This window comes from Lagopus leucura, unplaced genomic scaffold (assembly GCF_019238085.1).
Source record: "Lagopus leucura isolate 7727_CA_CO unplaced genomic scaffold, USGS_WTPT01 Super-Scaffold_100028, whole genome shotgun sequence".
NCBI lineage: Eukaryota > Metazoa > Chordata > Aves > Galliformes > Phasianidae > Lagopus > Lagopus leucura.
The window spans coordinates 3,813,425-3,840,952 of record NW_024962279.1 but is presented as its reverse complement, the minus strand read 5'-3'; the positions used below and the strand labels follow the sequence as shown (position 1 = coordinate 3,840,952).

At 45.3% G+C, this 27,528-nt stretch overlaps 1 protein-coding gene across 4 annotated transcripts in view; it reads right to left on the bottom strand.

The window, feature by feature from the left end:
• Nucleotides 1-25,530, bottom strand: part of MITF (melanocyte inducing transcription factor) — an 85,058-nt gene extending 59,528 nt beyond the window's left edge. For all 4 annotated transcript variants that reach the window (XM_042880815.1, XM_042880816.1, XM_042880818.1 and 1 more), the window contains exon 1: nt 25,372-25,530. In XM_042880815.1, coding sequence (XP_042736749.1) covers nt 25,372-25,475 — 104 coding nt within the window. In that variant the 5' untranslated portion in view covers nt 25,476-25,530. The remainder of the gene's footprint in view (nt 1-25,371) is intronic.
• Nucleotides 25,531-27,528: the final 1,998 nt, after the last annotated feature.

The following is a 27,528-nucleotide window of genomic DNA, read 5'->3' as shown; positions in this document are numbered from 1 at the left end:
AAAACAACACACACACACACACACACACACACACACACACAGGCCCCCAGCTTGCTCCTGCCTCCCTCCCAGCAGCATCTTCATACACTCAGCATTCCACTGCCCTAAATGCTAAGCACTAGCTGAGCTTAAGCTCCAGACTACAAGGCAAAATAATTACAGCATATATTTGAGATGCTGGAAGATCTGTTTTCTTATTCACAGCGTGTTACATTTGCCTCTACAGCTTTCCCTCTGCTCCTCGCCCAGCTGTGAACCGAAACCAGTTAAGTAACAGTACCGCTCATCCTCGATGATGCAGAGTTTCTAATGAGGGACTTCCCAAGAAAATAACACTCAGACTTTCTGAGTAATAATTATTCATACATGTTATAAATAAACACAGCTCCTAATAATTTTAATTAGATAGTTTCCACCATGAAGTTGCGTCCCCCTGAAACACTTACATTGCAAAAAGAAACCACACATCATTCCTTACAGAGATGGAAGAGTCGGAGGGAGCAGCCAAAGCCAAAATGGACTTGCTGAAGGCCTCTTAATACAGCTTTCTTCTTTCAGACTCAGTCAAAAATTATTACCATAGAGCTCTTCCTCCCGTGGAAGGAAAGAGGAATAGTCAGCTACACCTTTTCCATACTAAAATCAGTGGTAAATTCATTATGATGCAACAAGATCAACAGACAGAAGCTTTCTACAGCTTCGTAGCTGATTATCTTTTCACTCTTCCTCCCTACACTCTATATCACAGAACCCACCCTTTGTTTTCTATCAGCACTGTTGATTTTGTGCAATGCTTTCTGCTGCAACAAGTCCAGGAGCAACTCTGCTTGCCAATTTACCCTCCTTGCTGGCAACCAGAAATCCTTGAAGGAAAGAATGGAAGACTGATGAGATGCTCTGAAGAGAAAGCAACGCAAAGGTACCGAAGAGATGGGGCAGAAGGCAGCAGTGCTAGAAAAGCAAGCAAGGTAGGCAGAGGCAGGGAGTTGCATCTGTCGGAAGGCTTCACGAGATGACTCACCCACGTCTCTGCTCCTCTCTCCACCTCAGCCCAGTGTTGGATCAGTGGGCAGTGCTGTGCATCAGGAAGAAAGGGTGGAGCTGGCAGAACATTTCCTGGGCAATCACAGCAGTCTGCAGCCTGTTTGTCTGCCCCCCGCAAATTACAAGAGCATCTCCACTGCTCAAACAATACAGCATGCAAGAACACCCTGAGAGCTGCTCCTGCAGCCCTCCGTTGCCAGGATGAAAGAGATTAAGAGGTGAGCAAGGCAAAAGCCGGAGTAAAAGGCATCCACTGGAGAACACCATGGGTTCATTCGATAAAGAAACCGTGCTCTTGTACACCACTGAGACAGCCCTAAAACACGACAGCAATTTGCTGCCAGCCCCTCAGCTCCCTGCACAGTTCATTAACACGACCATTTTGAAATGCTCATGAGGATAACAATGATGAAAAAGCACTCTGTTGGACAGGGTGGGTGAGCACACAGCAAAAGCTTTGGGAAGAAGCCACAGAAGTGCTGTAAAGGGAGACTGATGTGGAAAAGTGACCTCAGAAGGTGAATAGGAAAGAAGGTGAAAGGCACGTCCACAACTGCAGTAGCCAGTTAACTTCAAGCAAGAATCCCTCCAGGACAGAACAGCAAGCATAGGGAGCCTGGGCTTCAGAAGAGGGACGTCACAGAGCAAATTCTCCAGGCCACAGATATATCTGACATACTCAATTACTGTATTAGAAAGGGGCAAAGTCTCATAAAAAGCAAAGAGGGGGACTAAGATAGCACAAGGAGGTTAAGTGGAGACTCACCTTGACATCAGCTCTCAACCAATCCCTCACATCTGCTTTAGATCCCCTCAGCCAATGCTCCTGTGTGACCAGACTGCCTGCTGCTGCCCTGCCTCACTTCCTCCGAAACACAGCTCCCATTATTGTGCTGCCTTCTCCCATGTATCCAACCAATACCTTCACATCCTGCTGTTCACCTTTCTCATCCTCATAGCAGAGCTATTACTTACAACACTCCTAATCACGTTTAATTGAGGTATGTTATATGCAAGAGATCTATAATCTTCAAAGCATCTTCCAAACAAACTACAGCAGATTTCCCCCTCTGCTCAAGGCATTTGGCAAGAGCACAGCAGCAGACATTACACCAAGTGGCCTTTTTGTTTCCATTCCTTGAGTCACAACCCTATGCATCAGAGATGGATTTCACGCCTATCTAGGATGAATGAGCTTTCCTCAATGTTTGTGACATGCAGAAGAAGAAAGCAGCAAGGGGAATGTATGACTCACCAAGTATTTGCTAATCTATAGCCCATCTTCTGAAGTTATTACATTTGTATCATGTTTCAGAGCAAGATGAAGATTTTCAATGCTTATCTCAGACCTACAGGACAGAGCACTCTATCATTATGGGTTACCACAGCTACTGAAAGGAAGAAACCCAAGCACAGTAACCTTCCCATAGAACTAAACATACAGAATGGCCACAGAATGGCCAGGGTTGGAAGGGACCTCAAGGACCATGAACCTCCAACCCCCCGCTGCATGCAGGACCTCCAACCTCCACAACTAGACCAGGCTGCCCAGGGCCCCATCCAATCTGGCCTTGAACACCTCTAGGGATGGGGCATCCACAACCTCTCTGGGCAGCTGTTCCAGCACCTCACCACTCTTCTGTAAAGAATTTCCCCCCTGACATCCATCCTGCACTTATCAACCCTTTCAAAGAGTTGATTCCCCTCCTGTCTGTAGGCTCCCTTTAGGCAATGAAAGGCTGCAATGAGGTCACCCTGCAGCCTTCTCTTCTCCAGGCTGAACAAGCCCAGCTCCCTCAGCCTGTCTTTGTAGGGGAGGTGCTCCAGCCCACTGCTCATCTTTGTGGCCTCCTCTGAACCCTCTCCAACAGCTCCCTGTCTGTCTTGCACTGGGGGCTCCACACTTGGATGCACTATACCAAATCACCCAGATCAGGCAGAAATTAAAGAGCTATCCCTCAACAATGGCATACTCGTTGACTAAAGGCTTTATTTTCTGGATTTTATCATAAACCCTGCTCTCTCCTAGCAGATATAAAGTCAAAGTCTACAAGAATTTTATTTTTTAAATTTTTTAAAATCACCAAAGTTCTGTTCTGGATTCCAGAAGGATCTTGTTGTCTTCTGCCATCTCATGTATCTTCAGAGGTATTTGGCACAAAAGGAGGCAACGCCTCTCTTACAGCTGAGCAGATAACCAGTCTTGCTCAGCTGTCTGAATCACTGTTTTAAATTAAGCACAAAAATATGGAAAATCCCAAACTTCCCTTTGCTTCCCCATACTCCTACTCCCTTGTTTCAATGGGGGAAGTCCTACAGACCTTCATGGAGCAGCTCTGGGCACAGCAGACCCCAGGTTTCTTGTCCCAGCCACACCTGGCTCCCAAAGCCATTGCGTAAAGTGACTTGGGAGGCAAACCTGGATGCAGGGGTAGGTCTGCAAGTTGGCACTTATTATGGAGCAAAGAGGGTGTAACGCTTACTGCCGGATTGGGTATGGTTCTAAGTTTAGAGAATCCTGTGAGTGTTCCAGCACATTTTCCTTCTGTTTTTAAGAAATCTTGCTGCAAATGCTGTTGCAGCATGTAATAACTGAGCAAGATAAATCATAGAATCATTAAGGTTGCAAAAGACCAGTAAGATGACCAAGTCCAACCGTCAGTCAATGCCTACCACTCCCACCAACCACGTCCCTCAACACCACATCTACAGAACACCCCAAGAGACAGCGACTCCATCCCCTCCCATGTCAGCCTGTGCCAATCCCACCTTTGGGAAAAATGAAGCTTTAAACTGATGAAAAAACTCAGTGAAACTCTTGGAGAAAGGGAAGGTAGGCAAGGAAGCTGAGCCTCACACAGCTGATGGTACCGACAAACCAGATATCAGACTAAGGAGATGAGAGCAAATCACATCATCAGTTCAACCAGCTATCATCAAGTACCTTAAAAGAAATTCCAAAAGCAGGGAAGCATTTTCTTGCTGCTACTGAGAGCACAGATGCATTTGGGGGCCCATAAGTAGATAACCTTCTTCACACATGCTCTTTGCTCACAGTAAAGCACTTACCCCCACTAAGGCACTCAGACCCCACTACAGCACTCAGAAAACAGCAGCATTGCCTGAACCAACAGCACCTGGTAACCACCGAGTCTATCCTCATTAACTCTGCTTAAAAACCACAGTTTCACACCCTATAAAGTTCTGCTGCCTAGAGAACAAGGAGAGGCAGCCTTCAATTAACACCTCCCTTCTTGTTTAAGGACAGTTTTGTGCAATTACTGGGATGGAGTTCTGTTTGCTTCGCTCATGAGAGCACTCCATTTCTTTTAGTGGGAAAACTCAGAATTCAGCTGTGTTCAAACAAGCTGCAGATTTGACTTCTGTTGCTCGGTGGCCTTAAGGAGACATACAAAGGCTGCATCTCATGCTAAGGCATCACCTTCCTCCTCACCAAGTAAATTCTGCACTGGCTAACAGCTGCAGAAGAGCTGGATGACTATCATATATGAACCAAACAACTGAAAATAAGCAGACTGATCTGTTATTCCCATTCTTGCCAGCAAGTGTTGCTGTTTACCAAGGGAAAGCAAGAATGGGGAAAGAATAAAAAAAGCTATTGCTAAACTTCCTTATTGTGTTTATATCCAAATTCTTCTGTGCAGAGTTCTGATTCATCAGTTGGAACTCAGTGCAGCCTCAGAAAAGCATGCTTTGATATCCTCGGAGAGCAGAAAGCTTGCAGATTAGTTTCTGCAAAAAAAAAACAAAAAACAAAAAAACAAAAAAAAACAAAGAAGTCTGAAGATGCATGCAGTCTTCTGCAGTGCAGATAAGCACATTGCAAATGCCTGAGGAGAAAATTTGTGTGGGGAGATAACTGCAGAAACTATTCTTAGCAATGCAGTTCTGCATCTGTTAAAGTAACTCTGCCGGCACTGCGTTGAAAATTCATATTCACTAACACGTGCCCCAAATGTTGTGAAAAGGCTACTATTTAAAATTCGGTTTTACATAACCCGAAACATCTCTGAGAACTCAAGCAGGTATTTTCATTGCGTTTTCTTGTATTAACGTGCCTGCCACAGCCAGAGATAAGACCATGTCTCAAATCAGCAACAGGCCACGATGACACATGTAGAAAAGGAGCAGAGCCCAAGCAGTGGTCTCTAGCATTGGGCTCATCAGCATCATCCAGGGCTGTGCGTGGGCATCAGAAACGTGCAAGTTAAAAGCACAGCAGAAGGCACAGCACAGCCTGATCTCCCATAGAAACAGACTGCACAGAGTTTAGCTTCAGTACTTCTTTTAACCACATCATTTCAACCTGAAAAACAACTTCTGGTAGGTAGGATAAAAAGTTGGTTGCAGACTTTTTTTTTTTCATTCTAAGATTAGTGGTCTTCAAAGTTCTCTCATTGCAGTTTACTTCTGGACACTGCAAAGCATGGGCAGAAGCTCTCCCTGATGCATCTCCAGTGCCTCTCAAGCCAAGCCAAGCAGAAACCACAGCACTGTATGCCCGGTTGTAATGCCTTTTCTTATGGTTATGTCTCTACTGTACTGAGCAGAACCAGAGCCCTCCATGCACTTACAAACAATGGCTGTGAAAATACTGCCAGATGGAAGGAGAACAATCACTCAGCACTTGGCCAAGGTTTTGTGAAAAAGAGAACTGTGAGCAGAGCAAACCTCACCTCTAAATCTGGATTTATAATCTCACTCAATGGCTGGAAGTCGCATCTTTGAACATCACATGAATAGCGCCATCAGCTCTTCTTGCAACATTTTATTAAGTGACCAGCTGCAAGTGTTACCAGCACGCTTGGAGTAACTGAAACCTTCACTTGTAGAACTGCCGAGAAATCAAAGCCTATGGTTCTGATGGGAAAAAAACAACCCAGGTACTCCAGCAAAACAGTTTCTGGTCAGTTGGGAGTGACACAGGCTAATGCTGCTTCTGGCTGTCTGACCAACTCACACTTTCTCCCTTCTGGCCCCCACAGCTCGTAACTCTGGTACACATTCTTAAAGGTGGTTTCCCTCTTTAACCATTTTTAAAGTCTCTTTGCAAAAGCTGATGGTACACACAGGGCTGCACAGCAGTTGCAAAGAAAGTATTTTTCCTGCTAACTCATCTTCATGGCAACAGTCAGAAATACCCTCCAGTAACCTGCACACGTCAACAAGCTTTGTTACAGCCCAGAATTTTTTGTTGTAACAGTTATTTCACAAGCCTCTGGTGGGACTGTACATTCTGGCAGCGTCAAATACATTTCCTTTTATTACAGAATCCATTTTGAAGCCATCAGAAGTCTCATTTGTAAGCTAACAGTGCTATATTTAGATTACTTGGATTACAGGTTTATTTCTCTCCCTGATGCTGCGGAAGTGACAAAAGATGGGGCAGCACCTCAAACTGCAGGGCAGCTTTTCAAATGATGGAAAAGGTTTAATTTCTTGGGGAACATTATTACACATCCTGAATACACCTGTGGCTGTTCCATTATCTGCATCTGATCTTTCCTTCTCAAAGAGAAGCTTAAACAGATTGGACATTGTTTATGTACTTTGTTTGTTCAGGTTTAATTGTCCTACTTCTAAGTCTCCATTAAAGCTTATGCTCTTGAAATTTGAGTGGAACTTGGACACAGCACGTCAATACCAAATCTACCACGTCCCTGGCCAAGAGAGGCCAACTCACCTTAACTCCTTTGTTCTTCTTCACTGAAGGCAAAAATTCCTTCCAGGTATCTTAACCAAGCTGAGGGGAGCAGGAGATGCTCACAAAATACCTTCTACTCCTCTACCTCCCTCCACACACAGCCTTTCAGAAGTTCTGAGCTAAGCTGTTTTAACATATATGCTGAGGTACAGTGAAGTGGGCTTTGAGAGTCAAAATCTGACAGGTAGCTAATGGAAAGATTTCGGTTACAATGGAAATAATACCCTAAGAGACAACACAAGCCTCCTGTGCATGCAATGATGAGCACAGCAAGGCATGAGAGCCATCTCAATAAACTCTAACCCAAAGTAATAAACATGACTGACAAGATAACGACCAATCCCCCAACTAAAGCAAGGCATCCAAGAGCTCTTCCATGCGGACTCAGAGATTCAGATGTCTTTGATTGAGTTCTCAACTCAGATGAACTTTCTCATCAGTCCCAGATTATCTAGCTCATTTACCTCCTCAGAATAAACGACAGCCAAGCTTTTCTTGACTAAAACCTGCTCTGCAGCTGAGAGTACTACCAAGGCCTACCCAAACACTTGGTACAAATAAACTGGGGGAGGATTGCATATTAGTTCCCAGATCTCTGAATACTTTGGGTTTGACTTGCTTGGTTTTTTTTTGAGTGGGGGAGCATAGTTCCAATATTTTGTTAAAATTATGGCAGCAGAACAGAATGTGAAGCTGGGTGGCATGTAGCTGCCAACAAATCAGGCATTTGCAGTGATTCATTAAGTCCTTCGACTCAGGCTTCGATGAGTAGTTCCTGATTTTTTAGTAACTGAAGAAAGAAGGAACCAGATGTCAAACCTGCCAGAGCTCAGTCAATTGGTACCCAAATTCCAGATGCTGGGCGAATACACAAAATAAGTAGAATTCCACACTTCCACCAAGCTCAGCACCCTGCCTCCAACTGACAAGCACACAACCTTGGCAACCCTGTCCATGAGAGGTGGTTGAAACTGTGTGATCATTGAGGTCCCTTCCACCTTAAGTCATTCTACAATTCTACAAACCTGCCCTGCTGCCCATGTTCTGCTCCCCAGTGCCTCTCCAGCACCCAATCCCTTTTGGAATCTACTGATACCTCCACAGCCTTCTGGGACAACCAAATCCAGGAGTTGACTATTTGCTTAAATTTACTTCTTCCCTCGCAAACCTGTATTACTGCATTTCCTATACTTAATTTTATTCTGATAGGTCAAACGATGTTATGGTTGTTTGCATTTTGAAGGTAGCAGGACAGAATAAACTAAGTGAACAGCCACAGGCTAAGTAGAATTTTAATGTTTCAGCATTTGCATTCAATCATAATTCAATTTCTCTGTGCTTTTTCCAAATGAAAACATTACCATAATTTCATGTAGTTGAACCCTGATCTGATGGTCTGGATTTTTTTTTTTTTTTTTTTTTTTTTTTTTTTTTTTTCCTTTTTCCAGGCTTCCATCCTCCCTTCCCTCAGAGAAAAGATCTTTAGAAAGTTTTTATTAGACATAATTTAGTCTGCTATAGCTATTTCCAGATGGTCTCTAATGATATGAATTTATATACACTCACTATGAGTTTTCCAATCGGGAAGAAATAAATGGAAACAGGAGAGGATTCCTAAAGCAAGAATCTCATCTAGGACCTCAGGAGGTATGCTGCTTCGTTTCTTCTAATAAACTACATGATTGGATCTAATTCACAGAGATACCACAGACTCCTGGTGACTTCACCCTTGTCTCTAACCCAAATGGCTTTTCATGGAAAGAGGGCCACAACACAGGCAGGTATGCGGCCTGTTGGCACGCCTTACTGGAATCTACCGCCTGAAAACCCAGCCATCAGCGTATGGAGGATTTGGAGCAAGTGCTACTATTTTTATTGCACATCATCTTTTCTGAGTTATCATTTTCCCTGCGTTACAAGGCATTTGGCAAAGCAGACAGAAGACTGAATCAGGATCAAGAATTACTGAACAGACCTCAGACCACGCTTTCAGCATGGCAGTGCTTTTTTTTTCCCCCCTACAGAACCCTTGTCCTGCTGCACACGGCTCGGCACACACAGCTCCTGGGATTACTTTTGAGCCTCTCCTTTTCTTTGGAAGAAGCTCTGATACAGCACATAAGGCAGGTCATATGTGCAGAGAGCCCGGAAGGTCACAAGGCAGATCTCCAGGTTCTTGTCTAAGGCCAGAAGCCTCAGTAAAGCCACTATTTTCCTGTTTCCATTACAACAGGTTTTGACACTTCTCCAAATGCACTACTGCCTTGTCGCATCACATCTGAACTGACATTTTGCATCTGTCCTCAGCTCTGCTACCATCAGTCTCGGAACCATAGTGAGTTTTACTGACTGCCCAAGGAGACAGGGCTGGCATCCAGAACCACAGACTCTTGAAATTTGAGAAGAAACGTTACAAGCAAGTCACCAGCTTCAGCAAAAGCCAGGATTTGATTCACAGCTTTTATTAATTTGAAGAGGTCCATGCAGCATTGAAGATCTGCCTGCAGAACTTTTATATGCAGTGTTGCATAAAGAAAGTAAACAGACGTGGTTCTGCAGCACACACACAAGCAGAGCAGGAGCATTACATCACCATGGATGACTTCCTGGAACAACCAGGAAACCACAAGATCCAAAGGGATCGTGGGGCAACCTGGAACATAAAAGCTGCTGAAAGAAGGATCTAAGCAGCAGAATGCCAAGCACACATGTGCCAGGTACCTATATGGGATGCTGACAGGTACTCAGGGAGCAAGGACTCCTTGCTGCACTGGCAGCACTGCCTCATGCTGTCCTCCTGCAGCCATCTGTTTCCCATTCCTTCCTCTCAGGTTGCAGATTTGCTGGGAAGCACCTCCCTACTCCAGGCTCGTATACACCTCACAGCAACACAGGTGTCCCCAAGCAGGGATCCTGAGTATTAAAGTAGGATAAATTACAACTGCAGAGCAAAGCTGTTTATAGAGAACTTTCTTGTTGGAACTTCCCAGATATACTGCTGGAAAAATAACATCACATTTCATCATAATTTCCCTGATGTGTGCCAACTGCAGAGGAGCCTTCTTGAACCTTCTGAAGCACCCTGTATCAAAGTCCCAGGCACATACACAAAGCTACTGAGGAGTAACAAGGTTTACATCCTGATTAATTGTCCTGGATGAAAATATGGGCTCTGACATAATGTAACTGCTATTTTGGCACAACTTTTGAGGAGCATGAGTAAGCAGCCTCTCCTAATTGATGTGCAAATCCTGGAGTGGGTAGTAACTGCATAATAGCTTCATGTTGTCTTCAGAAAGCTAACACAGATGTGAACCCTGCTAAACTAGTCCACAGTTACCAGCCATGGCTACACACTGAAAGAATTCAATCCTGTTTCATCCATTATACACATTTTCTGTCTCCTGTGGAAAACAAATTAACACAGGATGGATTGGACATCACAGCCACAGTCAAAGCAACTGACTCCAGATCTGGATGGTGGCAGGGAGACTCAAGCAGCCAACCTAAACACCTTGGTTTAACAAGTTACCATTCAGCAGCTGAGGAGCAAGCACAGCCACGTGTGCTGTTAGATCACAGCAAACGTGTACTAAGACAGCTTAGCCTACGGCCAGAGAGGTTTGTGTTAGCAAGCATTACATCATATTTGCTATGAACCAGGACTTTGCACATAGATAACTACCACAGCATAGCTGACATCAGTAAATTATTACACAGAATTAACTCAACTATGCACGAGCCATAAGATGATTAGCTCAGTGATTCACTGCATTTGGGATGTGACGCCTATAGAGCAGCATAAAGCTGGAGAAGGGAGCCCTGACAGGTTACCAAGAATGCTGGCATTACCACTCTCTCATTTAAGAGACTCAGTACATTAAAAATCAATGACAAAGCCATCAAACCAAACTCATTCATTTCATTGAATGTAGGCATGATACACATCATGCTTCCCACAGGAATACTGGCTTTAAGGCAGCAACACTCAGCCATGTACAAACCAAGCACAGGCCAGTTGTAACCACAGATCCCTTTTGGTTTGATTTTAAATCAGTGGTACAATTTTATGTCCCAAACTGCATGTAAATGCAAGCTGCTATGGAAGGAGGAGACTTACCCTCCCATACCTGGAGACATTCAAGGCCAGGCTGGATGTGGCTCTGGGCAGCCTGGTCTGGTGGTTGGTGACCCAGCTCATAGCAGGGGGGTTGAAACTACGTAGTCACTGTGGTCCTTTTCAACCCAGGCCATTCTATAATTTTATGTATGGTCCTCAATCCTCCGTAGGTTGGGTCTTAACACTGCACAGCCACAGCACAGTGCTGTGAGCTGAAGGAAAACAAAGCTTTTTTGGGCACATGTGGACCTTTCCGACTGCCTCAAGAGAGATAAACGGCTGAAGGGAGATGCCCCAGCTGCTCACTTCTTCAGCAGGGAGGAAGCAGACCTGTGGCTGGAGGCAAAGCTGGGCACAGCCATCCCTCCCAGCAGCAGCCCATAGCTACAGGACACCAGGTGTAGCCCAAAGTCACGCCCCGAACAGTGCAGAGTCCTGCTGGCAAGCAGGAGGTGAACTTTCACCCCAAATTACTGCTTTGAAGTAAAGTAGTTAAGTAACAGATATGAAGCTGTATTTTTTTCCCTCCTTGAATCACTCAGAAGTTAGAAATGATTGAGGCTTGGATTCCACGTATCCATGCTATACAGGACATGGCTGGGAGAACACTGAACCTCCAACTCCAGCATGTTTACCTCTGAAATGTACTGGAGGAGATTTAGCACGAGGATGTTTTGCTCTGGAGCACGTTTAGGGCTGCAGCCTGAGCACTGCGCTGGCATGGCAACTGCCTGCTGCTACTGCCTGCCCCCCCAGCTTCTCTCCATCTCACTCTGCCTACCAACAGTATGAGGGAAATGCTGGGGTACAAGAAAGCAAGTCAGCCTGTACAACTCAATGAGATGTTATCCCTCCAGTCCTGGAAAGCATAGAGCCATGGGTATTATTGCAATAATAGGCCAGCTCTAAGCCTGGAATTTTCTGGGGAAAGTCAGAACTGTGGGAGCAGTTCCACAGTCCTCTTGGCACTTCTCATCCAGCATATGAACACACTGCACCTCCTGGCAACTGTGCTGTCACCCAAAAGCACACTGCAGAAAAAGCTGTACCACTGACTGAGTGCAACTACAAGTCAGTGTGCAACAAGTGAAATCCATTATTCAGTTCCTATATAAAACAGAATATTCCTCAACTATCCAAATGCAGAAGCGAAGTAGTGCCTTCAGAATTAAACTCTTAATTAAAAACTGGGCATCTAGCACAGTTCCCTGTAAACTGCGTATAATCCAATTTCTGCACTTTCCTGTTTCCATTTCTCATTACTGAACATCTTCCATGTTTTAATTCACACGGCACTAGATTTGCTGCACTAAACAAACGACTTCTGAACTGCAGAATAACATGGAGGTTAATTACTAAACCAGATTTTTAAGTGAGAGTAAAACTCTATTAACGCCTAAAGCAATGCTACACCTGACAACTTAATTGAAGTTCAGTACTGCAGAGTTAAACTGCCCAAACAGCTTTACTAAGCAGCAGCTCACACAAGAACTGAGCCCACCCAGCTCAGGGTCTCAGCTTGCCTCAGAGCTTCTAAGCAGCACAAAGACATCAGCCCTCTCCCCCAGAATGCGGTGCTCTGGGAAAACACCCACCCTGAATTTTCTGCTCATTTCTCAACAGTTACTGGAAATGCAGAAGGAACAAAAACTGGAGCAGTAAACATGGTTTATTTTCCGTGCTCCACGTTCTGCTATTCCCAGTCAACTACAGTTACCAAAACATGCCAGAGCCTGACGATACAGCACTAACTGGAGCCTTTACAGTCAGCACACATTCACTGCTCTGATACCAAGCAAAGACTGCAATGGCATGGTGCAGCACCCGGCTCTTATTTGTGATCAACAGCCCTGTTAAAGATTTGCACTTAATTTCCGCAAGCTCTCCAGTTTGCTGGTCCCTAAGCTGCCAAAAGCAAGGCACCAAACACTAAAATGTAGCCCTGGATAGTTTCACACAGGATAACCAATGCCAGAACAGTCAAGATACTCAATTGCATGTGTTATTTGTTGAACAAAGCTTGTAGGCTGTCCTGAGGAACACAGAAGCAGTTCCATGTTACAGAAGGCACTGAAGAACACATTCTAGAATTATCCCTTAAGCAAGAAACAGCCAAAGTTCATGTTTACTATTTTAAAAGCAATTTTAACTTCATATATGAATTCATAACAGACAAGTTAGTGCTGGTGCATCAAAGAGCTGAAATGTTTTAGTCAACAGCCTTGTGGAATTATTACACATGTTAAGCAGTGCTGATAACATCACAGGCAATGAGCATCTGTCAGGAGCTTTGCACAAACAGCACTGAGGCACAGCTCTGTGCACTGGACACCTCTGCATCAAAGCTGAAGTGCTCATTGCATGCTTTGCAGCTCTACCATGTAGGAGAACAACACACTGAAGAACTAACCAAGATGGAGTCAAAACAAGGAAGCCACTCCAAGGTGAGGCAAAGGGTACAAGCATTGCCCACCCTACCAATGCCTGGACAATGGCTTGGTTGAATGACCAAATGCAACAGTTTAGATTAAGAAATAACTCCCCTTGTCCAGCTTACAAAAGCAAAGCTGAAACAGCACAACTGAGGTGAAATGGTTCGGCCCCTTCAAACCTACAGCACTACGAAGTTCAATACAGCGACAGAAAATTCAACAAGTATTTTCTACCTGAGATAGGCACAAGGGAAGCAAAAATAAATAAACAAACATACACCAGTTCTATAGCCTGTGTGTGGACAAATGCTGGAACGGGTTCCCTAGAGAAGCCGTGAGGTCTCCACCTTTGGAAGAACCCAATGCCAACAAGACGTGGCTCCAAGCTGGACTCGATGAAATGACTCCTCCAGCCACCAGGAAAATCTGACGACTCTTGAAAATAGCTCTATTCCAAACATGCAGAACCTTTCCATATGAGATCTGAGAGTAGGCCAGCAGCAAAGCTCCCATTCAGAATGCTGCAGTCACAAACTGCTCCTTCTACTGGATGAACCCCATACCAGAATGTGTCAATATCATGGGCACACAAAGCATTCAAAGAATCATTCATCACCATTTAGGCAAATCTAACTGCCTCTCCCCACCAACGCCTACAACCTACCAACGCTGAGAATGTTATCTCTTCCCTTCATCTCACTCAAAATAAAATTAAATAACACAAGCCAAATTATCATCAGGACATCAGAAACTAAATGGGTGCTTAACTCTTTCTGTAGGGAAAAAAAGTCTGACTGATGGTGGTCTTCCTGTTGAGCATCTCATGTCACAAAGATAATGCATTTATCTTTACCTAGGATGATTTCTTACTTCTCCTTGTTACACATGGAAGTAGAATACACCAAATCATGGTGTCAGGCTCAGAAGTCCATTGGATTTAACCTGCCATACACTGAAAACTCATCTTCCAATCCAACACCATTTTTAAGCCATGTGTTGAAACCTCAGCACAGCAGCACAGCTCCTGCACTACAGGTTTGCTGGATCAGGGGTGGGGGACTCCAACATATTTGTTACCCGAGGGCTGCAACAAGTTTAAACCTATGAGTACAAAGCCAATTGATTTAATTCGGAGTCTGAAATAAAGAAGACATGGAAGGGTTTTTCTGAACTGCAGTTTAATTAAGAAAAGCCTTTAAGCATATGCTTAACTTTAGCATGCGCTTATGACAGCTCTCTTTCAAAGCAGCCGCAGCACAAATGCTGAACACTTTCCTAACTTGCAAGTCCCACTACACAAAAGATTCAAAGTACATTAGGGAAAGAAAGAAAAAGCCTTACAGGAGGCATTTGCTCAGGGAAAACGCTTTTGGGAGAGTCTGTATAGCATTTTAATATGTTGAATACGAATACCTTTAAGATTTCAAATAAGCAGAAGTTGCTTCTAAAATTCCGGGTCATAAACCAGCCCTTACTTAACTTCTTGAATTTTAACTCGAATTCTCATCTTCATCAAGCAAGATGCCAAGAAACAGAACAGAGCCTGTTACCAAGACCTTAGATAAAATTCAGTTAAATTATCCAGATGGTTTCCATTCCACAGAAAATACTAAAGCAGCAGTTTGCCGAGCACAGCATTCTCTAAATGCACAAAATAAAGCGAAAACAATACACAAGTGGAACGTGCAAATGCTGAACCAGTTATATTTTTGTTCCAGCAGAAATGCAATACAATCAGTACCATCTTGCAGTTCCAGAGCACCCATCTTTCTGCTGCAAAGGGTGCTCTGCAGGCTACTAAAATCTCACCAAATGCATGCAGTTTCTAATTTCATTACTGATTTCTCCTATATAGAAGATAGGAACTACATTTCCATCAGAGCTCCCAAAGCCAAGTGTTCCTGATAGCACTTCATGAAGTCAAACGGCGCCTACTGAACGTCTTCTGTACTTGGGATGAGTCTGCAAGCAGCCAAATTTAGCACTTCCCAAAAGCACAGCCTGATACTGAAGCACTTCAATACAGGGAATAGCGATTGCAAAATTGGGATTTCAAGAGATGGGAGAGTCCTTGCCACAAGAAAGAAGTAAACACAGTAATAAATAATAAAAACACTGGAAACAATAACAAAAACAGATACTGTGACTTTCTACATCATGTTACTTCATAAACCTGGTCTTCCTCAGTGCAAAGGTATTAAATGACAGATGTGAAACACGCATCGGGTAATGGTACGACAGCACCCGAAATCACTCAAATCCAACAGCAGAACTTCATTCCAAGATTGACATTTCTGCCTGCAGCATCACCACGAGGCAGCGCAGCTACCTCCCAGATGATCCCAAGGGACAAAGGTTCCATGCAGATCTCTGTGACACACAAAACAGTCAGCCCAGCCCCAGCATCAGTAGGGCCGGCAGCTCCAGGGACCACTTTGTGTGGTAAATACAAAAGCTGTGTTAGCTGGGAACCAAATTATCACTTGCAGAATAGTTTTGCAATTAGATTGAAACTGTAAATTGTGCAACAAGCTAAATTAAAAAAAAAAAAAAACAAGTCTGTGACAGAACAAGATTATGGTCTATCTCCTGCCTTGCTCACTTCACTCCTTGGAAATTACCCGCTTCTACAGATTCTGGCTTCTCCTGCTGCACTACACACTATTGCACATTCCTAAAAGGTGAAGTGCTTTCAAGAAGTGACCTGTATGTGCCTTCACTCCTCATATTCTTCTCTACTAATGCATACCACTAAGAGAAGCCCTTCAATCACCAATTTCAGAGTTAGTTTCCTCACCCCTTGCTAACCCCTCTGCTTCCCATAACTCTAGGAATGTCTTGCCTTCATCCCACTGCCTGTGCTGCAAACATCACCACTCAGGGCTCACGCAGCTCCCTGTACTTCAAGCTGTGACCCCAATTGCTGAAACTTGGCTAACAGCCTTTAAGGAACAGATGGGGCTGAAAAAGATCTAATTTGTGAGCACATCCTCCATGCTTCCTGGTAGAGCTGCTCCACTCCAAAAAAATCATTTTCTGAAGCAGGATGAGAACAATCCCAGGTGGATGCTCACTGTGTTCCTAAGCCACTCTGGCTCCTACCAGCCCAATGAACGTTACACAAGGCAAAATGGAGCAGCTCCTGTTGAAGACACACGTTGAAAAAGCCATGGCTCACTGGTTGTCTGCAGTATATATCCTTACATCCCTCACTGGCTGACTCAGGTTTGGTGAGACCGACAGCCAGATCTGATGAGAGATGTCTCTGCCTGGAGCACAGGGACCAAACTGAGAGATTCTGAAAGTTCCCTTCCAGCACAAACCACTCCATGGTTCCCTGAAGGCACATTTTCCCCACACATTCTGTAATGAATATAAACACCCACTTCACATGGGTGTATTTTCTGTTGGTTTTGCAGGGGGGGGTTTGTTCTTTTTTGGTTGTTATTTTTTTGTTGCCTTCCCCCCCCCCCCCCCCAATTCCACTAAGGTGCAGAACACACAAAAATGAGATGATGCAATGCAAAACCAAAGGAACATAGCCCTAGGTGCCCAACAGGATGTGACAGGTGGACAAGCAGGCAAGCAGAACGGGAGGATGAGGTCACAAAATAAGCAGTTACACAGCACACCACTAATCTTAAATTCCAAACTCATTATGCACAAAACTAACAAACAAAGGAGCAGCTTAACAGATTTACACTGTGCCTTCTCCAAGGGCAGAATATCAGACAGTGACATTTGTCTTACAGCAGCAATAAATAAACAAGAAATCCCCACAACTCATAACCGTGCCCATTCCTTCACTAGGCAAACTGATGTCCGGGATGAGCTTGCTAAAACTGTAAATATTTGGTACAAACAAAGATTGCAGAGCAGAAACCCAAACAATAGTTAATGGCATCCCAAGAGACCCACTGCAGAGGCCTCACGCTTCTCTGTGCTCCTAGCAGCCCAGAGCAAGTTTCTCCCTTTGCTTCTCTGTAAGATCATCTCCCTCTTGCACGTTGGCATATCTCATCTCTGATTTCACACCCCGAGGTTGTAACTTATTTATTTAGAGTGAAGTACACAGGCACTGTAAGAAGGAAGGGGTTGCTTCGTGCCCTCTCCCTCCGTACTGCTACTCTGACTTTACAGCCTTGTTTTTTATCACCATGCAGGGTCACGTCCAGAAAAAGCACTTCCAAAATAAATCTTGCTTTACACAAACTCTCCTTCTTTATTTAGAGAAACCTCAAAGAATCCTGAAAAGAAGCAATGAACGTACACAAAGGCTGAGCCCGGCTCTCCCACTCCAGATCTCTCAACCATCCCCTTTCAGCTCCCGGCACTATCTCAGCTTGGCAGTGTGAAGCTCCAGGACCACAGCCCCCTCCTGCCCCCACTCCTCACCTCTCAGTGTCTGGCAGCTCCAAGTGTCTGCTCCCATTTCCTCACCCTGAAGCAGCTTACAGTTGAGTTAGCTCCATCCCAAGCCTTTTAGCTGCCTTCTAGCCCGGAAAGAATCACAGTAACTCCTATTTTCTGTATGTGTTTACATGTTACAACAGGATGGTTGGGAGTAAGATTAGTAAAGATCGTTAATCATCCCTTTCTCCATTCTCTGAAGCATCCCTCATTCAGAACATTCCAGTGGTTCCCACTTCTTTTTCTCGTTACTCCTCTGGTTTCTCTGATCCCAAAATCCCTGCCCTGCCAGGTTTCTACTCTTCGCATAGCACTTTGTGCTGAAGAAGAGGAATGGTGTCATAGCATCCACACTTTGAAACTACGGTACCTCTTATTGGCCTAATGCTTAGAGACACATCAACTTGGCAAGCCTCCAGCACTTAAAATATCTCAAAGCTGATTAGCATCTTTCCATACACCCAAAACACTAATTTTCCCCATGCAAAGTCCTTTTCTCTTCAAATTCATCTCAAGTAAATCATTTAATGGAACAGCAGGCCAAACCATGCACGTCACCCTTGCATGCACACCAACGAAATTCTGAGCAGATACAAACCTTCCTGCTCCCTACAACTTCAGCCCTCTTGTCTCTTCACTCTTTGCAACCAGTAGGTGGAGAAAGCCAGGCTGGTTCAGCCCAACAAGCCACACAAGTCTACTGATAATAGGATCACTAAGGGGGGAAAGGCCACTGAGATCACCTAATCCAACGCCAATGCACCTCCACCACAGCCACTGACACATCCCTCAGTGCCACATCCACCTTTTTCCTGGACACCTCCAGAGATGCTGATCCCACCACTATGCCAGTGCCTCACCACTCTGAGAAGAAATTCTTCCTAATATCCAACTTGACGCACAGCAACCAATGAAAGCAGCAGCTTGAGAGAGATTTAAGTTCATTTTGTGCCCAAAGTTCAGCCACGAAGGGAAACAGAACATACCTGTGAAACTAGCTCACGTTTTTTTTGGGAAGCATTTAAAAGGATGAATCCAAGAGATTGCCACATTGCCTCAAATGTGTCAGTTGTTCTTAGCTGAAACATCCTCATTGAATAGTGACTACAGGATCACCCTCCAGCTGCCCAAAACCAAGCCCAAAATACACTGGGTATAGAAAAAAGAAAAAGAAACAGGGTATTTGTTTGTCCTTAATGCTCTTCTCCTCCAAGTAATACACAGTTCCCGAAACAAACTCCCCACGTCTGCAAACGCACGTCTGCTTAAATTGTGAAAGCATAATCTTCATGGAACTGATTAAAAAAAAAAACTTGTTTACTGCTAAAGGCTGCTAATTACAATATTAAAATAGTAGCCCAAACCCGGCATTAAGCTCGCATTCTGCTTTACATAGCAGTACAGGCACCAATCATCGCAGCGAGCAGCCCTGCTGGCTGACGCTGGAAGCTGTAATTATATACAGCAGCAACACATTTCTGCCCTCAACCTGCCTGGCCGGTCCTCACAGCAGCTGCTGGAAGCAGGGCAGGGCAAGGGGCTGCATGTTAGTCGCTCTGAACCACCAAGCACTGAAGGAAAAAGCACAACCCACCCGGCCATGGCTGCATGCTGAGCAGAGAGCTGCTAGCACAAACACAACAGCAGCCCTTGCAGCAGAGATGCTACCAGAAAAAGCGAGCGTCATCCAAGCACACTGTTAGTGGTTGAAGTATTAACTAGCAGTTGCATTCTAAGCCTTTCTTATCCACGTTCACAACTCTTTCACGTGGAGCAGCAATACCTATGCCATGCTGGAAGAACGGCCTCTTTAAAATCCTTACTTTCAGATGAAGCCTATAGACATCAACAGCCAGGCTCCTGTGAGTCACAAGGTGACACTGTGGCCAACATTACCAGGACAGAGTGCTTTGAGAAGGCACACAAAGCTGTGCCTCTTGCCATCCCTAGGCACAAAGGCTGAGGGCACACTGCAGCCCTCATAGGGAATGCACTATTTAGGTCCTGAAGCTCAAATCAGCAGCAGCACTTTACAGCTGCTGCAGGTGAAGCAATAGCATTATTTTATCATGAGTCTAGAATATGATGCTTTTTTCCTAAGCTGTTCTCCCCCCCCAAATGAAATGAAGTGTGAAATTATATGCAAATCAGTAGCTGCCTCGTGCTTCCCAGCAGCAAAACAGTAACCAGTATAATATATAGGGATGTAGTAGTTAACAGTACAGCAAGATCTGCCAGGCTACCCTGCCTCATCACATCATCTTTGATCCAGCAAAAATGATAGGAAAAGACAATAAATTTTATCAAGAACAAACACTACCATAATATATTTTGAAAACTTTTAGAATCTTAAATAGAAAGAGACAGACAATAATGGCCAAGGGCCCGAGCAGCTTAATGAAAGCTGGACTCTCATTTTGTTCCCGGAGCTGAAATGGCAGACTGTGCTCCAAAGACAATTAGCAGTCAGCGTGCAATTTCAATTTTAGCAGAAAAGTAAACAGAAGATTCTCATTTCACTCCCAACATCTCAAAGTGGCTCGTTAGGGAACACGAAAAGAAACAGGGGTTGTCTCCTGTACCCTCATTTTTAACAGCTGTACTGATTTCTTCCTAGTAAACTTCTAATCCTGCAGTGTACAGATGGGAAAAATTTGTTAGTAAGATAATGCATCCAAGGGTGTCTTTCACTCTCTTCTTCTAGATCCTGATCACACAGTGCAGCAGGAGTTGGTCACACTGCCTCCAACAGTTCTGGAACAGCCCTCTGAGACCATCACAAAGAGTGCAACATACAAACACACAGCACAGAATGAAAAATGGAAGAATAGACCAATTCCAGTTGTAACCTGGGTTGTCAAAATCAGTCTTAGCCAGCGAGGGAGGCTCAGCAGTGAGGCACGGATTTACTTCATGTAGAGTGTGTACTCACAACGAATGCAGCCAATAGTTTGATAAATGCATCTGCCCAAAGGTGCAGAGTCAGTGTAGTCAGCTCCATCCCAAAATATCTGCGTGCTGCATGATGAGCTTGGCAGCCAAGCACAGTTCTCCTGAGAAAAGCAAGCTGGGGAAGTGAAAAGGTAACGTTTAATAGCTCCTATCAAAGCAAATGCTGAACAGAATTTCATGGGCTATTTCTGTTTCCGTGCTAAACAGCAAAGGCCTACTGCAAATAGCAGAGAGAGCTCCTCTAAAGAGAAAAGGTCACAGGAATCTTTCACAATGGAAAATGCTCTGGTACACAGATCAGTACCAGCTCCTAATACAAAAGAAATACCATTTTTCTGCGCAACTTCTTATTGTCTCCATATGTTTACACAACAGAGACGCCAATTACAGCCTTTCCTTTCAAGTCCGTTTTCAAAAGTAAGAGAATACAAGAATATTTGGCTAACAGGGCTTCCTTCGAATGAAGAGAATGTGAGGTGAAGAACAAAGGTGGGATTACTGACTCACAGAAACACCACGGAAGACATTTCAAAGACACAGACCTCCAGCTCAGCTCTGCTCCCACTGCCCTTACCATTGCCTTCAGCCAACACGAGCTTCATACCACTTCCAACTCAGACATTATTACCTTTCAGTTTAAAATACGTAACAATCCTCATAACAGTCTGAAAAATATTTCAGGAACTTTTAAAATTTGTTCCTCCAAGATACATTTTTATTTTTTTAAGCACGCTGAGACACAGTTCCTGGATGGGAGCACATGTGACCAGTTCTAAATAAAGTCTATTTTCCACTTCTTGCACAACTGGAACAGATGTAAGCAGTAGCCTGAACAAACTGCATTGCAGAACCTAACCAGAATATAAAACACTCAAATAAGATCCGTAAATAGCAGTGCTATGAAGACTACCTCCAGTAAAGCACAAATTCAGTGCTGAGAAGCCTCAATGTAATCAAGTTCAAACTTAATCACGCTGCAAAGATCATTTGCAAAATTAAATTTGATCATCTGCAGATTGAGGCACTTCAGAAGAGTCCTGTTGGGCTCCATAGTAAGCACACGTCTCAGAAACGTTTGCCTCTGGTTACATTAACGTTTCCTAAACAAACACACGGCGTTATAAGGAAAGCTGCTATTAAATTTGGTCTTCAGTGCTCAGCACAGTATCAGGAGGAAGCAAGTGAAGTGCTTTCCAGGGGATCCCAGCTGGGCATAGGGGAGGTACAAGCAGATGGAAGTAAGGTACCGACAGCTTACATCACTGCCGCAGCAATGACAAACTCTACAGCTCAATGCTATTGCTCATAAAGCAAGAACAAGCTTCCTCTACAACTAACACACAACTTAAAAGCATTTTCTAATCATCTTTTTCCACTAAAAATAACTCCAGTAGCTGCCATTGTTCCAAACCAGTCTGAATATAAACTGGCTGCAAAAGGGTACAAGAAAATAGTACAACCAGCAGCAAGCTAACTGCAGGTATGTGGCTTTATTTAGAGCATGGAAGTAAATGACAACAGCTGATAATTATGTCCTGGCACTTCAGAGGCAGCTCACACCAATGCACACACATTACAGGGACTCAAGAAAACAGAGCATTTGAATCTTTTTTTTTTTTTTTGTCTTTTTCTTTTATTTTTGGCCATATTTGGGTCAGTTCAGTGCACTGTGTGCACCTCAGTGGGTCAAGCTGTGCCTTCAGTGGTACCCAATCAATATCCACCCAAAGGAAAACGCGTACAGAACAGGGCAGGAGCAGGGTCAATAAGTGGTAACAGCATGCAGAATAGGCAAGAGGACAAAGTAAATATTACAGCAACTGCGAGCAACAGCAGCAGGCTGTGAGGCCCTCCCTTGAAGATCCCAGTTTGATACCCAAAGTAGAGCTTTAACAAGTCAAATGTTTTAAAGAAACCACGTTAGCACTGTGACAGATGTACTGTAACTGTGTTCTGGTGGCTGCGTGCAGAGGTGACATCTGTGTTTATTTCTGGCAATCACTGATTACTTTCTTCAATTGATTGTCTGAAAATAAAACTCCACCCATTTCACTGTGCACTGCTTACACCAAAAAGGAAACCTTATTTACCTGCTCATTACACAGGCACGTATGTACTCAAGAGTGTGTACTCATAAATTGGTCTCCAAAAATAAGGCAGCAGAGGAATGAAGTGCAAATGTGAAGAGGGGGAAGGAAACCATGTCCAGCCACTGAGACATGAGTTCAAATCCAGTTTCCTCCCACAGCGAGGAGTCACTCTGGAGAAACCAAAGCAACCAAACCATCATCTCAGTTTTCAAAGATGTTCAACCACAACAAATTCCAGAGAACCCTAAGTGTATCTAGCACTTTGTACAAGAAGCTAGGTTCTTACAGACCTGGAGAGCTTAGGAAACGTGGTTGGAAATGATGCATCTTTGTCCAATGACTTCTTTTCGTCCCTTGTGATTAAAGCTTTTTGCTGACATTTTTCCCTGGCCTCTAGTATTCAGTTGTGGCTTGGCCTAACTTCGTACAGTATTTACAGCAAAAAGCTTTTGTTATTGGACCCCTGGCAGCTTTGGATTGCAGACTTGAATTATGAAATATGGATAGACTAACTGAGACGGCACATCAACAAGGAGGAATATCGAGCTGGATGTCATACACCAAAAAACAAGCAACTGGGGAGGATGCGAGGAGAACAAGACCTGAAAAAGAGGCAGCCAGGACCAAGTTCAAGTGCCAATAAAACATTTCTTCTAGGGTCAGAGCCACTGGCACTGCTATGTACTGCTGAGCGGTGTGCCTTTTTCTATCTACTCACAATTTTAGTGCTGTGAGTAAGCTGAGGATGCTTCTCACTTCTTATTGTTAAAAAGCATCAGAGAAAGCCCTGAATGTTGCTAGGAAATCAGCAGTTCTCAACAGGGAAAGTAGAAGAACATTATTAAGCCCCAACCCCTAATACCAGTGCTTGCCTCTGTTCCACCTGCTCCGCTGGGTAAAGCTGTAGAGAGGACTGTAAGAAAGCAGTTTTTGTGGCTACAGCCCCATCATGACACCATTTGAACCCAGTGCTGTGCTATTACTCTGATTACATTACAGAAGAAAGCAGCACAGTGATGCTGGATTCCCCAACAACCACCCATCAGGCTTGGTTCAGACCTGAGCAGTGCTGAAGGACTACTGAAATCCCCACAGATTATAATCTGCACACTATGAAGCAGGCAGTTTTATGAGCAACTTCTGCCACCCATTATCAGGTTCCATCAGTCTGGCTGTGGTTCACATGGACCTAGCATGGATGTCTGGGTCCTTGGCTCTTCAGCTCCAGCATGGCCAGGAGTTGCTGGGACTCACCTGGAGGTGACAGCTGCACACAAGGCAGGTGACACAGCAAGGTCAGCACATCAGCCAACATGCTGGGGAAAGTCAGGGAAGCCCAAAGTGACAGCAAGGCAGCACATCACAAGAGCCAAGAGTGCTTGTAACATTTGTGCAAGACAACTTACAGATTACAGAGGAGATAACCGCAAAGGGACAAAACTGTAGCGCACACCAGCCAGAACCTGAGGCTGCTGCAATCCAGGCTGATAGCTGTGAATTGGTGACCTGCACGGTGACTGTTGCAACATGGTCACTGACCCCACACCACCCCAGCTGCCTCCACAGCAGCAGGTCCACCTCCTCTGTACCCTTCACGTCTTTCACTATGAACTGCTGTGTTTCTTCAGCACTCAGAGCACGATCAAGAATTCATCTGAAGTCAGTCTGACATGCAACGCAATCCAACTTCATTCCAGCAGTTTTTAATATTTACCTTCCCATTCATTTTCCAGCTACACACACAGCCGGACGCAGAGCATTGTTCAGAAGCACAAGCCGTGACTGTGAAACCAAGCTAACAGCCCCTGCTGCAATGAGATCCACCCATAGCAGAACCTGGTGCTGAGGTGAGGGCTCACTCCTGGCCCAGAGCTCAGAATGGAGACACACAGAAAGCAGGAGGGCTCAGGGCATCTGGGGGCACTTCCAGCACCACGAGTGAAATCGGGCACAATAATACACCAAAAGAAATAGAACTCTGTGTGGTTTTATTCCTCTTAAAAAGAAAAAAAAAAAAAAAATCTAAGCGACATAGCCGCTTTGGGTAAGAATAAAGTGCGGATCTGCGGGAAAAAAAAAAACACTTCAGGAAGAAGCTGACACACCGCCGAAAGTTTCCAATCCCTAGCGCTCGCTCGCACACAACACACCTGCTTTCAAAGTCAAATGAAAGAGATCGGCCCGGAACGCGAGACCTTGTGGCGACCGCGCAGCCAAAGCGCAAAGCACGGAGCGCATCGCAGCGCCTGTCCCCGTCCTGCCGGGGCTGTGGAACTCGACGGGACCGCGTAGTACAGTGCAGCGCGGAGCAAAGCAAAGCAGTGCGGAGCAAAGCAGTGCAGAGCAGCCGGCCCCGTGCCCCGCCGACAATGCCCTTTACATAATGGCACGGCGGGGACGGGCCCGCCCCGCGCAGGCCGAACAAAACTGCCATTCTTGCAGGAAACACCGGCTCAATGGCTGCTTTTAACGCGCTGCTCCGCAGCACGTTCCCCTCCGGTGCCGTTTATCGCAGCCGCTCCCAACCCGTTCCCTTCCCCCAGGCCCCGATCCACGCCAGGACAGCGCGTCCTCCGCGGCCCGGCCGCCGCCGCCCACCTGCTTTTAAGCGGCTGACTCTTCAGCTCGTAGTACGTCTTGGGCTCCTCGTGGAACTCCTCTCCCACCTCGAAGTCCGGCACGATTCCCGACTCCGCCTGCATCGTCGCCGCCGCGAGAGGAGAGCCGCGAGGTGACCGCCGCTCCGCTCCGAGCCGAGCCGCGCCGCTCCCGCACGCCCACAGCGCCGCGTCCGCCCCGCCCGGTACTGAGTCCGCCCCGGGGCCGGGCCGGGCCGCCGCCTCCGCCCGCCGCAACGCTACGGCTCGAGCCCCACGCGTGCCCACCTGCGGCCCCTCGGCCCCCGCCCCGCTCAGAGTTCGCGCCGTGACGTCACGGGGCTCTGAGCGCAGCTGGGCGTGACGTCACCGCCCCTTTGCGAGGCGGGGCTTTCCGTGACGTCCCGAAAATCCGCGTTTCGGGGTCAAAGTGGAAAAGTACGAGCTGGGGGCCGGCCCTTGTTAGCGGGACGGGCTCGGCGTGCGCTGAGAGGCAGGGAGGGACGCTCTGAATGCAAACGATGTGCAGGGAAAGTGTCGAGGCGGCACGGAGTGAGGTCTGTGGTAATACATGCAGAATGCCTGGGATTCCCGTAGCAGGACGGGGTGAATTTCCAGCACAGCAATTTCAATTCAAGTTTTACACGCATTTACAAATGAGCAAAAAAACAAACAAACAAACAAGCAAAAAAAAATAACCATAAACATCGCTAAGAAAGGTGTGGTAAAATTACTTATAAAAAAAAAAACAACAAAAACAGTGGGGTTTCAATCATTTGCAGCAGAAATCGTGAGAAGTACCCCAGATGGATTGCTGCAGGAGCAGGGACACAAGCAAGCATCTCATCCCAGAGCTCTGCAGAAAGGGATGCTGTGACTGCAACAGCCTGGCTGGCTGCTCACATCGCACCCCACGCAAGCAAAGTTGAGCACAAATATCAGCATTGGGTCCCAAATGGCTCTGCAGCCTCCAAACTCTGTGCAGTGACTGCACAGCGAGAGCAATTACTTCCCTGAATCTGAATCAGAGGCGACAACTTGGATAGGGCCCCGAAGAGTGTTCTTTTGAGCCCACATTGGCAGATGGTAGGGATAGCTCTGAGGAGCCGTGGGCTCGCTAACTGCTTTGGGGGAGAAACGGAGGGGGAAAAAGCAACCACCAAACAAACAGTGAGAACGACCTGCAAAAAGCCCACTGCTAAGCTGCACTTCCAGCTGAGCTCCTTGAGATCAATGAGATGCTTTTGTGAGTGAAGGATGGTGCAAGGAAACACGGTGCAGGACGCAGCTGGTTGTAAGGCTTCCCTTCTATTTTTCTAGGTGCAAAAATGATATATTCTGCTGTTCAAAATGTACAGCATATGAGGTTTCAGCTTTGTTTTAATTATAGCACTAGTTCTAAAGATCCAGTATGCAAATCTACGTCCTAGGCAATGACACTGCTCTAGAGATATTGCAGCTTCAGTAGCAGCATGCGCACAGCTCACAGCACAGAGAACACTGCCTTTCCTTTCATCGCCCCGCAAAGCCCTTATTTCTGTCTTTCACCCCTTTTCTGGGCCAGCACACAGTTGGTGTTCAGTGGGCAATATCTCACTGTACCTGGGCTAATTGGGACCTTGACAGCGTTCTGCTGAGTCACGAAAAGCTCTTCTCATAATAGATGGCATTGGTGCTTATAATTCTCTTGTAGAGCTTGTCTTTCAGAGAGAAGGAACAATACTTCCCCTGGGCCGAAGCTGGAAATTAGTACATAAACACACCCCCCAAACAAACAGAGTGCTTGAAGGTGAACCTATTATGCCAATATTGCAGTTAATTTGCTATAAAAATAAAGGAAATCAAACTCAAAAGAGATATTCAGTGAAATTAAAGAAGAAGTGGCTGTTGTGCTGTCACGAGTACTAGATTTCTGTAGAGCAATTCTATGGAGCATTGAGTGTTTCCCCGCTGTGGATGTCCAGCTGCTTTAGGGAAGCAGGGAAGAGCAATTACTGACAAAGTGGAAAATAAAACACCAAAAAGGTCACTGGTCATACATCAAATCAGTGGCAGAACTTGAGTTTTATTCCACTGATTACATTACAGATATAACCCCACTGAGACCTTTCCCATGTAGGTTTTCTGTGGCACTATCATTCCTCCAAGGCCCGAGATC